Raw genomic sequence first — 15,679 nt, 5'->3', positions numbered from 1 at the left:
CATTAAAAAAAAATGTCAAAATATGTGTTACACTTTTATAGGAAACCATAAATTTTATTATTTTCTAAAGTAATATTATGATGTAAGTGCTCTGGATGTCCTGGAGTTTTTTATTTATAATTAGGGTAACTGTCCAGAATTGCCTTTCCAAAATTATGGTAATCCTATATATAGAACATAGAATATTATAGGTTCTTTGTAATGAACATGGATTGATTTTCCTTTGCCTATAGAGTCAGACTATAATCAAGTCTTGGAAAGTATTGATATCTAAAGTTTTTAATCTATTCTCTGAAACATGAATTATATTGTGTATGTACAAATGCATTGTCATTTTTTCTAATTTATTACAAGAATCATACTAGTTACCAAGAGAAATTACCATCAATCTATTGATGGTAATTTCTCTTGATGTTTCTCTTTTTATTTATTTTCTCCTAAATCAAAATCCAACAAAAATATGAATGTCTGATCATGATCTGAGAAATTTTTAGTAGATAGTACAGTGTTTCACTCTGTATAAATTTACTACTACACTATTTCTGTAACAGAAATAAGATGTTGCATATCAAATAATTAATATAAGAAATTGCATGTTTTTTTTAAAAGTCTAGATTATAATTGAACATTTATACACTTTGAAAAATTTAGTAGCCTATGAGCATTGTAAAGAATTCACGAATATCCTGAACTCAAAACACTATTGCTTTGGTTTATTTTTACTGCTACTCAGTTGTTATATGCCATTTTTCTTAGAAAGGGACAGCATTTGATATTTGAGTATAATTAAATAAATAGATAAGTACAGTATCTTGCGAGTAATGTGTTTTTGAATGTGACTATGTGAAATGCCATATTTAAGTGCCATACTTTTCTGTTATTCATTTCTGTGTAATATTATACAGTTCAAATTATATTTTCTGGGATTAAAACTTCCAGGAATCCATTGTAAACTGAAAACAGTTAAGAAAGCAATAAGGTCACAAAAGCAGTGGTTTATTGTATTTGATATGTTAATTTTTATTTTCAAGTGGTAGAATATTCTTTGTTTTGCCATCCAAAGTTAAATTCAAATAAATAAAAAAATTACATTGTAATTTCTTAAATACGTTACTTCTGATTGAAATATCAAATATTTTCTTTAATTAATCTGAAGGCAGTTAGTGTGTGTAAAATTAAATAATTTTATTCATGTGAAATATATGTCATGTAGAATCTACAAAAAAAAAAGCATATACAATTTCCCAAGAGAAAAACTTGGTCATTCTATTGTAAATAACATTGCTAAGTTTTTTTTTCAATCATCATTTGTTACAATATGTAATATAGAAATTTGGAAAAAAAATTATATCTAAATTTCAAATATTTTCCAAATAAATTGTAGTAAAACAATTGAGAATTCTATTTATGTAAATAAATCATACACTTGATAAATGTTGATTGGATCTGTCTTGACTATTTTACAATGATAGAAATCATATAGGTTAATACCCAACTTATAGTATTATTTATGTTTGACTTGAGGTACTGTACATTTCCCAAGGTCACATATTATAATATATATGCATGTATATTGTACTGTAATTTCACAGAATGCTGCTTTTAAATGATAACCGACGGGTTAGCTGTGTTTAAAAATTCAAAAAGAATGTGGGTTATATGCCAATTTTAAATTCCAGTCATGATTAAAAGAACATTAATGGTTCAAACAGATGTTAAAATCATTGACTGGTGACAAATTATTGGTGTGTTTCAAAATTAAAATATTTAAAAGGTAATACATTTTGAACCAAATTAAACAGAAAATTAATATTAAAATAAGTTTCTGTTGATTACTACTACTACTATTACTACTACTAGACACAGGAAATTAGTGTAAAATAAAATAATAAATGATATTTTTACATTATGAACCATTCCGACTATGAAAGTTAACATACTGTACTCACTGGCCACCCGTGAAACTTGATTGAAGACATTAATTTACAATCAAGCACATACATTGTATAAAATTTAAATATTTAATAAACATTAGTTGAATTAGAGGGAAATGGATTTCTACATTAGAGTTTAGATTACTTTTTTAATTTATTTTTTAGTCTTTAGTTTTGATTTTGTTCATTATTATTAAATAAAATTATTAAATTTGGTTAAAAAATTATACTAATATTAATGCAAAGTCTGACAAGGAGAGGGGAAGAGTTGATATTCATTGAACATCATTTTATTTCACTAAATTTTATACACTGTGAATGATAGATACCATAAGCAGAAATGAAATAATTAGAAAGAAATTTTGAAATAAATATAATAAAATGCATAAAGTGATAGAGGTTTTAAAGGGGATTGAGTTTTGTTGGATGTCCAGAGGAGAGGGGGTTATAGAAACCTGGACAAGAGATGGGGAGTAAAAATTTCAAGAATGCAAATGTAATTTAGGGACAGCTCCCCTATCTTTAGGAAAATTATTATTAATATTCAGAACTGTATGTTTTGGCACAAGAAAAACTGTCTCTAATGTTACATTGATGTGTACCAATGAATTGTTATAAAGCACAACAAAGTAGATCAATCAGCATATTTAAATGTTAAAACATTTTGCAACTTATAATTTTACATAACAGCAGTTTTAAAATTTGAGAATTAAATATTTTATTAGATTAATTCTTTCTGAATACATCATGCTTGTATTTTGAGGGCTGGTATCAACAAACTAGTTGATACCTGTGCCTTCCACAACAAAAAATTCAAAAATTCATTTTGTCTGATGAGGTGAAAGTCTCAAAAAACATTTAATATGAATTAAAATACAAAAGGACTCCTTCATTTTACAGTGTTTTAGTACTTTAGATCTATATGACACAATCAAAATGTAATAAACAGATCTACAATTTGTTAAGAAATGAAAAAGCAATATTTTAATGGTTGAGATGGCAACTTGTAAACTGCATTCTGGTAATCTTGCTTTCGCTTTGCCATACACCCGCTCGGAGAATGGGGTATATGGCAGGGCAAGTCATACGTAGGTTTTGTTTTTGATTACTGTAATTTAGTGTTGATAACATGCGACAGCATATACTCCACAGAAATGCAAGAACACCTATCATAATACAATACAGCAAGGGTGTTTAAGTATATTGCACTTAACACCACATTCAATTAAATGAATGTTTGAACAATTAGATTCATGAAATATCATACATACTGTAGTGGACATGGAAATTGCATTATCTATGATATATACAAAAGCATTCAACAAATGAACAAAGTAGCATATTTAGCTATGACACACTTTGTGATTTGAAATAATTGCACTGAACTTATCATGTATAGCATATTATATGTAATAACATTTATCATTACAATCTTATCAATACTGTATTGTTTATGAACACTGTCAGACACTTGGGTGATAAGTATCTGTGATAGTGACTGCTGTAAACCTTTTTCAGGTCTACTAATTATATATATAATTTGTTTGTAGTTTTGAATTACAAACCAACCTCAACTAAGACAATATTTTCATCAATTTTACTGTCTTAATTGAGTTTGTAATTCTTCTGCAACATTAGTGTCATAAGATTAATTAATAGCAAGGTTGAAGCCAAAGTTTTAAACATGAAAATGTGTACGATGGACGTTCAGTGCCGCTTTCCTGTAAGCCTAGAAGTTTGACAATGGCATTTGGAATGTCAGGCATGATTCCACTGACTTTCCAAACACTGTTGTCAAACTTCTAGACTTACAAGAAAGCAGTGCTGAAAGTTTGACAACGGTGTTTGGAAAGTCAGTGGAATCATGCTCGACATTCCAAATGCCATTGTCAAACTTCTAGGCTTACAGGAAACGGCACTGAATGTCCGACATACATATTTTCACATTTAAAACTTTAGCCTCAACCTCGCTAATGTCTCTCTCACTTCATAGGTTACCAGTTCTTCAAAGCCTTTATTTCAGGAATCAAAATCTAATAGCTTTGGATCTTGAACTCAGATCATACTGTAGAGTTTGAACAAAATTAGAAAGCAAGGAGGTTTGAAGTTGGAATGGAACAATCCTAGCTTGCAAACTGTTAATTTAAATACTGATAACTGCCTTAAGATATAAGTTCAAGTATATATATAAATTAAAATGTGAATTGACACAAAATGAAAGGGGAGAGAACTAAAAGGTGAGTGTCCCAATAAGTTTGTCATCACAATTTTTCCCCAAAATCATCAGTTATATTGGACATGGATTTTTCACACTAATGCACTCTTTACTTATTTACATTAACAAAAATCTGTTGAATTGATTATCAGCCAAATTTTATACCCTTACACACACACACAGTCTGTTTCAAAATTATACACACTTTTTTCAACAACAAAGACATTACTATTTTTATGTTGTTTAGAAATTTCAGAAAATGTTTAAATTGATGTTGTAGAGCTATCTGACAATTACAAAAATATCACAGATTTTCAAAATATAAATACAGGTGCATAAAAGAAATGATTTGTGATGTCTCAATATTTTGTAGGTCCACCATTTGATTTAATTAATTCAAATACTCTATCAGGCATACATTTTACTATTTTTTGAAGTTCTTGTTTAATATTTTCCCAACAATCGTTGATAGTTCATTTACAGTGTTGTTTATGGCCAAAATGGACAATACAAGATGACTCAATGCCCCAAACATTATCGGGTTCATATCAGGGCTCCACAATGGCCAATCAATTACATTAATTTTTTTTCAGCAAATCAATTTTTAGTTGACTTTGATGCATGAATGGCAGCATTATCCTGTTGGAATTGGCAGTTTTCTTACCCAATAAGTGATAACAGTTCTTTCCTGACTTCATTATACCTTGTATACATACGTGTTTTACCTCCTTTATTATCTATTGTCTACTTGGACATAACTTATTAATAGGACTTTATACCAGTGTTTTGGGTATTGACACAAAGTCCTATTAATAAGTTATGTCCAAGTAGACAATTGATGATAAAGTATAATTAAGGACTGTAAGACAACTAAATGTTTTACCTCTCCATCCAAATCCTGCCCACACCATCACAGAGCCCCACCTTGCTGTCTGCTCATTCTGACTTCTTTATTCTACTTCAAATTATGCCAGTAGTGACTACAACTGTCAGGTCCATCCAAATTCCATTTTTTTCCATCTGAAAAGACTGGCAAACTGAAATTAACACAATTGAACGTGGGCCAGCCATTTTTGTAAATTTTGCATTTTTATGATTATGCATACATCTCCACACAGTTGCTGGTGAAACTGCAATTGGCAATGTTGATGCTGCTTCTCTGACAGACAACTTGTTGACCGTCAGTGGATGAAAAACCTCTTTCGTTTCTAGGTGTAAGAAGTTTAGGCCTTCCGCGTCGCTTATTTCTGCCATAATTTTCACCGAGTTAACAAATTTGTTAGAGATTGACCTCCTCCTCCTCCTTTTAGTTGGTAAATTTTACATTATTAATGCCTCATGGAAAAACACTGTTTTAAATCACATAAAACTGTTTAAAATTGGTGCCACGTTTGTAATAATGAAAGTGCTAAAAACTTAAACCAATAATTAATATTGATACTGAATTAGTACTAAACTTCTATAATTTCAAAACTATTTAAGGAAAAGAAAAAAAGACAACTAATATTAAACTTCTGATATTTTTCTTTATTTACAAAATTTCACAAATAACAAAATCCAAAGCTTTTAGATTGGATTAACAGTATCTTTAATATTCAGAGCTGCAATTTATTTTAAAAAATTTTTTAAATATGCTCAATTTTTTATATGTAACAATTAAAAAACATGCAAACTTTCTGACAATATATTGTTAAACTTAACAATTATAAATATTTGGCATATATCTTCAATGTAGTTTATTTTGCCCTTTAAAGTTTTGTTGAGAGCGTCTGCTTTGCAACATGGACAAATATAGTAGCTGGTATGATTGGCTGACGAAAATCATTGAGAAGATGGATGTGGCGATAACCTGAAAATGAAAAGCATTGTTTATATATTGTATGTGACAGTATTTAAAGTTAATTCTAAATTTAAAGAATTTTATTTACACACAGCATTTTAATAATGTTTAAACATTCTCATTTCTAGCTAGTTAATTTCCTCAGCTAGCCTACCTCTCTGGAGACAGGATCAAATATGGACAGAGAACACACATTTTTCATGGATAGTTTGCCCTTCACCCCCTGGAAAACTCTCAATAGGTATGGAAAAAAAAGCCTTAGTGTCCACAGGGCAGAAAGATTCAAATTGATTAATAAAATTGTTTGACTTTTAAATTAATACAAAAATATTATACAAAACTTAAATATTTGGGAGGAAAAAGTTATTTTAATTCTTTCCCTAAAATGTGGGAGAGGTTACTCCCACATTTTAGGGGATTTCAAGCATTTGAAAGTGTTCAAATGCATGTGAGATTATTTAGGAAATAAACCAAAGCAGACATCATAACTCCTCCAAATTGTGACCTATTTAAATATTTTAATTTTTCATATATCAGTTCCACTGAAGGGAATGGAGAAGAAACCTGCTCAAATGTCCCTCAGTTGCCTATCAATTAGCTTCTCCAATGCATTTAACATAAGACATTGGTTAATGTGATTCTTAAGCCTGGCAAGAAATCTTATTCTGAAGCCAAGGATCACCATTTTCTTGAGTTGCAAACACCCCATTGGCTATTTATGCAATATGTATTATAATGACAGTCAAATATAGCCTGCCATGCAAGCAAGATTATTTTTCTTCTTTAAACTTGATGGGTAGTCTCTGGAAGTCTCCTTTAAACATTTATAATGCTTCTAAATTTCTAAGTTGATTTGTATGGGGGCATTTTTCATATTAGGGTGGTTTATTGGAGTTCTTATATAGCTAGGGCAGTGGTTTGCCTCTTTTCTATATCTATCTTATGTTCCAGAAGGTATTGAGGGATCTTTTCACAGATCTGATATATACAAGGTCTCTATAAAATTCCACTTAAAGTAATAGATCTGGTAGACTCCTGACACACTTTCAAAATCATTTTGGGGTTAGGCAATTTTTGCAGTAACCTGGGATGCTATCTCCTTATATAGTGCTTATGGTGTTCATAGGTTATAACTTTATCAAGAAGAGAGGTGTGCCCTTGTTGGAGTTTTATTCTACTGGTCACTCAGTGTATAGAATAGCATATAGACAAAGAAATGAACTGAGTTTTTAGTGTAGCCATGCATCTTGGCAATTTCTGCAATGTGTTTTTGTTCTATTTTTCTATCTTGTTTGTGGTTGCAATGCATGCAGATTCTTGTAATAATTCTATACATTCAAGTTGCATGGAAAGAGCTAAATACTGCTAACCGAACCAATTTGGCAGAGACCTTGTTTACTCCAGGTCTACAAAGATGCCTTCTGGAACATAAAACAGAAAAAAAGAGGCAAACCACCTTCCAACTATAAACAAATGAAAAGAAAGATTTAACCAGAACTCCAACAAGCCACCCTAATATGAAAAATGCCCCATAAAAAAAAACTCAACTCGGAAATTTAGAATCACTATAAATATTTAAAGCAGAAAAACAGATTTGCATGCATGGCAGGCCATATTCAATTCATTATAATAGCCAATGCATAGGCTGTAAAAGACATACCCCATTGAATATTTAAGAAAAAAAATTTTGAATTTGACTCAGATTTTTTCAAAATTAAATCTTTCTGGTTGTAGATTCTTCTACACATTCTATTCCAGGACACTATCTGAAGAAGGTTTAGAAGTGTAACAGAAATCCCACTTAAGTGAAAGGCCTACTTATTATTATTTCAGTATAGACACTATGGCCAATTTTGTTTTTGAGACACTTGAAAAAGACCAAAGAACAAGAACAGGGAAAAAAACCCAATCAATTGCATAACATTTAGTTGTGTTTATTAGTCAGTCCTTTTTTTTTTTTTGAAAAACAAAACTCACAACCAACATTTATAATGTGAATGCTTCAATTTCATTGATTTTTGCTTCCGTCTTTTCTATTTACTTGAAAAATCTCAACCAACCAAAAGAAGCTCAAAACAATAAAATAAAAATTTGATTATTTCCTGCACTTTTTCGTTTAGCAAATTCCAATATTTTATCATCTGGAAAACCAGAGCAGACTGTCCTATAGAAAGTTTTGTAGAGAGTTAAGTTGTTACAGTTTCTTCGATGGCTGCAGTGTTTTTCCATTATGTCATGATGATGACAGCTGTTCGTTTTAATCTTTATAAATTTGAAACTAAACGAGTAAAATGGCAAGGCCACTTTTGGGACAAGACTATGTCTTGTGACACTCGGGGCTCGACTGCACAGCCATTTTCTAAGGAAAAGAGAAAAATGAGCACACTAACCAATGAGGAAAAGCCGTCACTGGTACTCGGGGTCCTGTTGTAGATTGCAGCGGGCTTGTTCTTGGCTATGGTAAGTGGGAAGATATTTGTACCTGAATTGTCCTGATGTTGCTCTCGTCATTTCACAGGACGGCAAAACGAGAGCAAGAGAATACAAGCATGACACGTGTCGCACGTTTGTCAAAATTTGATTTTGCAACGTTTGCATTTCGAAATTCCCAACAAGCAACTCGTGTGCAAATCTCGCACTAGTGCCTGTTTGTAGAAACAGTGTCACTATTTTGTATCAATATTTTATTTTGACTTGGTTCTCGGTCCCCTGACTACCTACAAGTCATGCGCACGCAAAAAAAACCAAATACTCTGTGCCAAATTGTCACTTTTAAACCCTTTAATTTTGTATATTGGTATGACCATGCTATAATTTTGAAAAAGAAAAATTTCTGAACAAACTAACCTTCCTAATAATTAAATCTTTAAAGGTGTAGCAATAATATCTGCAATTGATTTGATTATATCCATGTTTATATTATCTATATCGGGTGTGCTAGTCTTTAAATTCATAATTGTGTTAACTTCCTTTGCATCGATGGCCTCCAAGACAAAAGAATTTCTCGTAGACAAAGTTAGCTGTGGAGATGGGACAATGATTCGGTCTTATTATAGATTCCATGTGCAGTTGAAGTATTTTGCGAAAGTTTCAGTTATAACCTGATCATCATCTAATATATTTCCTTTGATGAGCAATGATTTTATTTTGGTGTCATCTTTCTGTTGGTTATATTCAAGGAAATTTTCTTATATTTTTCCAAAATTCTGCTGACAAGTCCAATTTCCAATTGTTTTAATTGGGAGGTATTTATCAGTGAAAATCAATAAAATAAAATTTACCAACCTTTGCTATCTATTTTAAATTTCTGCCTTGTTATTAGAAGATTAATTTGCTCAATTATGTTGCAATTTCTACAGAAATAACAAGGTGGATGAATTAAATATTACACACAATTCATGATTTAATAACTTTTGTTCTAGTTCTTTTAGAACATACTTTACACTATTCTAATGCCATTATAAACATTAGCATTTAAATATTTTTGTAATATATGTGAGAGAGAGAGAGAGAACATGTGTATCTCTCCCTGGAAAATATTAAAAGGTTTTTGTTTTTAAGCTTCTAAATATTACTTACCTTCAGCCATCACTGTGTATGGAATTGCATATTCACCAAGTGTCATATTGACTCCTGTTTTGCACTCGTCTTTTACTTTAAATACAATTATGGCAAGTGCAGGTAAACAAATTTGAAACGTGAAGGTTTCGTTCCATCTTGGATTAAAACCTGGGAAAAAAAACTGTGTAAATTTACTGAAATAAAATGTATACAATACAGTATAACAGATACATAATTACTTAAAAGTAATATGTTTAGATAAATATGATGATAATACAACAAGGGGGGGTCATAATTGCTTCCCATTTTATTTTAAAGAGAGCTGAAATTCTTGCACATTAGATTATACGATATTACAAAATACATCCTGGTAAAGGATTTTCAGTCTCACTTTGTTTCAGTTTGGTTGCCTGAATGTCAATGCATATGCTCGTGGGACTTTCAACAAAATTTCTAGTGTTATAAGATGCACAGTTGCCACAATTCTGTCCATAAGCTCCCGAATAATGTTTGGTTTCATCATATAAATGCAATCCTTCTCAAAAACCTAGAGGCAAATACTCACAGGGTATTGTTGGGTGATCTCTGAAGCCACGAGATATCATACCTGGATACTGGATTGAATGCAGTAGGGGTTATTCAGAGTTACATAAACCTCTTGTACCTCATTAGTGCTTCCTGCCTTTCATTCCATGAGCATGTACAAAAAAATATTCTAAGAAACATTGCGAGGCACAATATTTAAAATCCTTTGAATTTGATTTTTTTTATGGGTGAACGAAGTTATTTGACAGAAAAAAAAGATGTATAGATCACATTTTTCATCCATCTTATAATTTTCCTTTAATCATCATAAAGAAAAATGTCATATATATTCATTTCTATATTTTATTGTAAAAAAGAATTAATACAATCATCATGATTCCATTGAAATCTTACTGCATTAATCAAGTTTACTAGTACTATAAAAATTGGAAATTAAAATTTTACCATTATTGCGAACATAATTTGTGCTCTGCTTTGATTCATCGCAAGGATGGCCTTTAATTTCAACTGTTACATAGGGGTCAATGACTTCTCCTTCATAGTCTTCATCTGGCTTTGGAATGTGTTGACCACTTATAACCTGTTTAATGTAGAAATGTAATTTTAATCAATGGATAATGAATGTAAATTACAAAAAGATAATATAATTTAGCAACTTAAAAATTGAAATAATTGCTGAAAGTTATAATGATTTAAAATGAATCAAGTGTATCTTTAATTATAACTTTATCTTGAGTGATATGATCGATGACAAGTAGTTGTACTGTACAGTACAAATAGTTTTTTGCATGATGATGATGTGTTATCTAACTAACAAAATAAACTTTTTCATTCATTGTTATTATTTTCTTAACCTTTGAATATCAATGTTTGAACTAGTATCATAATTTTAATTGTTCAAATTTGAAAACAAAACAAATACACACACGATGTTTTTCTGTATCCCCAATTCTTCTAATTAATTAAATCAAATTTAACTGTTATAAAAGATTTGAATGAAACTTTTTGTCTCTAAATTTGATTAAAATTAAATCATTATTATAATTTGAGGTCATTTTGATTCACAAGGATCAAAATGATCATTAATTTCAATTGTTTAAACTAATACTTCTGATTTGTTTATTTTTAAAAATACATAATTCAAATATTTTCAAATAAAAAAGATATTTAATTTCATTTAAACTCTATTAAAGTGAGCGATTATTTATGACGACATTGTAACAATGTCGAGCTGCAATTTTTAATCGTATTTTTAATTTTTTAATATATATTCTCTCCACCTCAAATTAGTAGTGAATTGCCCCTGTACAGTACATCATACTTTTCCTTTAACAATAGAGTTGTGATGGTCATCTATCTAACACCTTTCAGGGGAAAATATTTGAATTGAAATAACACGACTTCTGGTTTGCATCAGACGTTCGTACACAGTAAATTGGGGCCTCCTGCCCCTAAGGTTTTCCATATCTGGTCTCATCTTTCATCAATCTAACTCTATTCTCGAGATTAAGGAAAGACGGAGAGAAGATTGTAGACCTATAAATTACCACTATTTTTTCAAATTGCAGCCCAACATAGCCACACACTTGTCTGAATCTAAGCATTTCTGAAAACAATTTGAATATTGGAACTTTGGATATTGGGAAACAGTCTCAATTATTTTGATGCAGTGATATTTTGCAATGTTTCAGTGGCATTTGGGAAAATTTGAGATATTCAAATCATTTCAAATTTTAGCATGTTTATAAACTCCAATTACCTTAGTAATAGAGTTTACTGTGAAAAATGAGATTAAAGGATATGCACAAGCATATTTAAAAAAAATTTATCCTGGTTTACAAATACATGAATCTGGGAGGGCCTCCTAACTGATAATTTGTTTATTTCTCTCTCCCTAACACTTATTTGTGAGCCAGAGGGAAACAAACCTCAAAGGCAATAGACAATGCAGATATGTAAGAGAGATGATAGTAGTAAATTGTGATAGTACAAAATATGGTTTCATCGATTTCTGGAGTTTGTATTGAATAGTATAAATTTTCTTTTCAAGTTCGTGTCCCCTGGTTAAAATGTACTCATATAGACATACATGACAGAAATCCACCAAATATGTTGAGAAGTTTTTATTATAAATTTAACATGTATGCATATGCCTAAAATTCCTAAAAAATGGATCTATGTATTAAGACTGAAGAGAGACCTGTTACATCCGAAATACATACAAGAAAATTGCACGTGTCAAGGTCAGTTTGTTCCATCTAGCATAATAAATCTGTCTTTGAGAAAAGCATACTAGCATGAAACATACAAAACAGTATATAATATTTTTAAACATTAAAATAAAAAGGAAAACCAAAGAAGTAAATATAAACCTACAATATAGTAATTTGGAACAGCTATATAGGTCCTCCTCACACACATATTTTAACTGTTAAGGTAATGGATCAAGGAATTGAAGTTTTGACAATAAAAGGCTACATCCTGAAGTGGCCAACATTTGACAACTTGTTGACATCAGACTAGAATAAAACAGCAAGTCTTGAAGGTGCTTCTTTGTATTGATAGAAGAAGAAATGCATTCAGTATGGTTGCCATTGCTAAACTGACAACCATACAGAATGCATTTCAACTGAAGCATATCCAGCTTGGGAAAAGAATCCAACTGATGGTAGAAGCAAAGTATTCTTTAATACCAACAACACTATGATAAAGGCCTCACTTTCTGGCACTCTCTCACAATTTTATAACAATTAAGAAAGATATTATATGTCATCAGTGAAATAGATTAGAAGTACAGAAAATCTTTCTTAAAATTACTTACCTTAATAGTCAAAATCTCTTTGTATTTTTCTTTAGGAGGATCAGAAGGATTATATTCTATATCTATAATAAAGAAAAAACAAAATTAATTTTTTCAGCACTGTGAATGATATAAATGCAATAATACACTAACCTTTACATAAAAATTCTGGTTTCAACACATAACCACATCCACCATTCTGAAGAAATAATGCTTGGTTAAAGAACATCGGTTCATCATAGGTCTGATAATTTAGAGCAACTGCAAAAAAGCATTTAAAATTAAATATAATAAATATTAAGAATTTGTTTAGTGATCTTAAATAAAATGAATTCTTACTTTATTTCTATTTCTAGAAATGAAACATGTCAAATTAGGAAGACTGTTCATATAATTTATTAAAAATAACTTATTCAAGTACTTAATGCTAGAAATTAAATTCGACGTACAGGGTGCATGAAACTCCGTTTCAATAATTGAGGGATAGATTCTAGTTTGACTGCAGGGTCGGCACCTCTTTGATGCCACGTCAGGACTGACACCACTGTCTTGACGGACACGGAAATCGCGATAGCCGTTAGTTATTAGGTTCGCGTATGTAGGTGTTTGGACTCTGAATGGAGATGGATGAAGACAACCGGAAGAAGTGCACTCCACAACAAATTTATCATTTAAAAATACTTGTTTATCTACACTATTTACAAATCTGTACAAACAAAGTTGTTTAAGATGCTTAGCTTATCTGCTAATTTTATAACACAATATAGGGAAAAAGGAGTAACCTTATCAGTAATATTGCGACCCTGACCACACGAGAGAGAGTTTACAATCGTTCGCGCATCAATAAATACCTTAGTTCACAGAAGTTGATCCCTCTTCAGAATCACAGAATCGGCAAATCGACATACTCCTGGTCCGCAAGATTCGGAAGAAGCTTCGATGAATTGAAAGGATGGAAGTCTTTTGATGTCTTGAGAAAGGTAAAGGATGGGCAACGGCTTGAGCAGTAGTCAAAAGGGATCGACAAGCACACCAGTTTACAGAACTATCGACGACGGCAAACTCTGATTGTCATTGACCCCCTCCTTTTTATTAGGGGGTCCTTTATGGGTTTTTTCCATGACCTTATTAGGAATTATTATACGTTGGGGCCAATAGTTGAATTTCGATCGTTGGTTCTGGGTGACACATTAGAAAGATGTGTCACATTTGAAAGGAAGTGAATCCGGAGAAAGATATGATCATATCCTTCCAGTTTTTTTATTAAGTGTTGGGAAGAAAATTTTATTTCCCCCCCATGAGTTTAAGCATTAATTTAAAAAAAAAAAAAAAAAAGTTCACCATATCCTGGCTCACACTAGGGTCAAAAATAAGTTTAAAATATTCTGTAAACTTTTTCAAATTCCACTGTTTCAGATCTGTCCTGCCAAAAAATTTTGTGAAATCAATTTCAAACCTCACACCAAATGGGTCTGTAACAAACAGTGGTATCCACTTCTATTTCAGTTTGTACGAATTAGTAACACAGTTTTCAACATTTAAAATAAAGCTTCTGTTTTTAAATGAGAAAATTGAACTTGCACTAAAACAAGTAACGAACTTCAATTGTTTTCTGGGACAGAAGTTTTTCTGCTATTTAGAGGGTCTCCCCTATTCGGTGGTACATACTGTATCTTAACCTGGTCATCATGTAGTGAAGAATACAATGGATTACAAAAACATCAAATTTGCATTAAGAATGTGAATGTACCAAAAAGTATATGTAGCATATATAATTAAACTATATATACAATATATTATTTATTTTTTCAGCTGTAAAAGTCTCGTTTTAATTGGATCTCATTCAAATGTCGAGTTACAAAAGCAATTTGCTATCCACTTCAAGGGGTGGAGAAATATATCCGGAATTGTTAGATTTATAATGTCATTTATGATCTAAGCGACTAATAAAAATCAATACAGGAATTTGAAAAGTTACACCTACTCAATAACTACAAAGCAGAAACATTTTTGCTTTTTTCAGTAACCGATTTATTAAAAATTATGCTTCAGCCACCACAAAGCTGTTAAAACGGTTACAACAACAGCATTTGTTTGGTGAAAGTTCAAAGGTTGTGTTACCGAAGGCAATTTCCGACCACTTTAAAGTGTGGGAAGATATTTGATTTACTGATATCATTTATGATCTTAAGTTTCTTTTTCATTACTACTATACTATGGTTCTTGTCAAATGAATAACTATGGAAAAGTTTAGTTTTTTGGTATCACAAGCTTAATTCCAACAACAAGACAAGAGATTAATAACATTAATATGTATAATGATAAATGGTGATTGACAACTTAACCAGATTAAACTTCTCTAACAGATAAAGATTATTATTTGACTTCTTATAACCTGCTCCTCCTCCTCTATTCTTATTTTAAGTCAATCTTTATTTGATGCCTACAGTCAAAATTTGTCATCTGAAAGACTATTCTTTGAAAAGATTCTTTTTTTGTTTTAAAATATTTCATTTCTAATTAATTCTTTTGGAATATTGAAGGTGGGACATTGCATTTTTGTAAGGTTGATTATGGATAACAGTGTCTGTATCCATAATAGATGTTCTATTTGAAGAATCTAGGGATTGTAAAAATGTCCGTTAAGTAGAGGGGTCCACTATCCGGGAGTGTCTGTTAATGAAGATTTCTTTATTGTAAAGTATATGAATATTGCAAAATCTTAAATGTAAACAAAGCCTTATCCACTTTATTACAATAGGACCTACTTGGACAACATTTAC

The 15,679-nt window shown here is 30.9% G+C and overlaps 1 protein-coding gene across 2 annotated transcripts in view; it reads right to left on the bottom strand.

Annotated features, from left to right (window-relative positions):
• Positions 1-5,853: 5,853 nt before the first annotated feature.
• Positions 5,854-15,679, bottom strand: part of LOC136990180 (1-phosphatidylinositol 4,5-bisphosphate phosphodiesterase delta-4-like) — a 57,424-nt gene continuing 47,598 nt past the window's right edge. For both annotated transcript variants that reach the window (XM_067288546.1, XM_067288545.1), the window contains exons 16-20: positions 13,050-13,157; positions 12,918-12,979; positions 10,541-10,676; positions 9,569-9,718; positions 5,854-5,998 (exon numbers count right to left, since the gene is read on the bottom strand). In XM_067288546.1, coding sequence (XP_067144647.1) covers positions 5,898-5,998; positions 9,569-9,718; positions 10,541-10,676; positions 12,918-12,979; positions 13,050-13,157 — 557 coding nt within the window. In that variant the 3' untranslated portion in view covers positions 5,854-5,897. The remainder of the gene's footprint in view (positions 5,999-9,568; positions 9,719-10,540; positions 10,677-12,917; positions 12,980-13,049; positions 13,158-15,679) is intronic.

This window comes from Centruroides vittatus, unplaced genomic scaffold, assembly GCF_030686945.1.
Source record: "Centruroides vittatus isolate TY-2023 unplaced genomic scaffold, ASM3068694v2 scaffold_861, whole genome shotgun sequence".
Lineage (NCBI taxonomy): Eukaryota > Metazoa > Arthropoda > Arachnida > Scorpiones > Buthidae > Centruroides > Centruroides vittatus.
The sequence above is the reverse complement of the archived record's forward strand: the minus strand, read 5'-3'. Positions and strand labels throughout refer to the sequence as shown.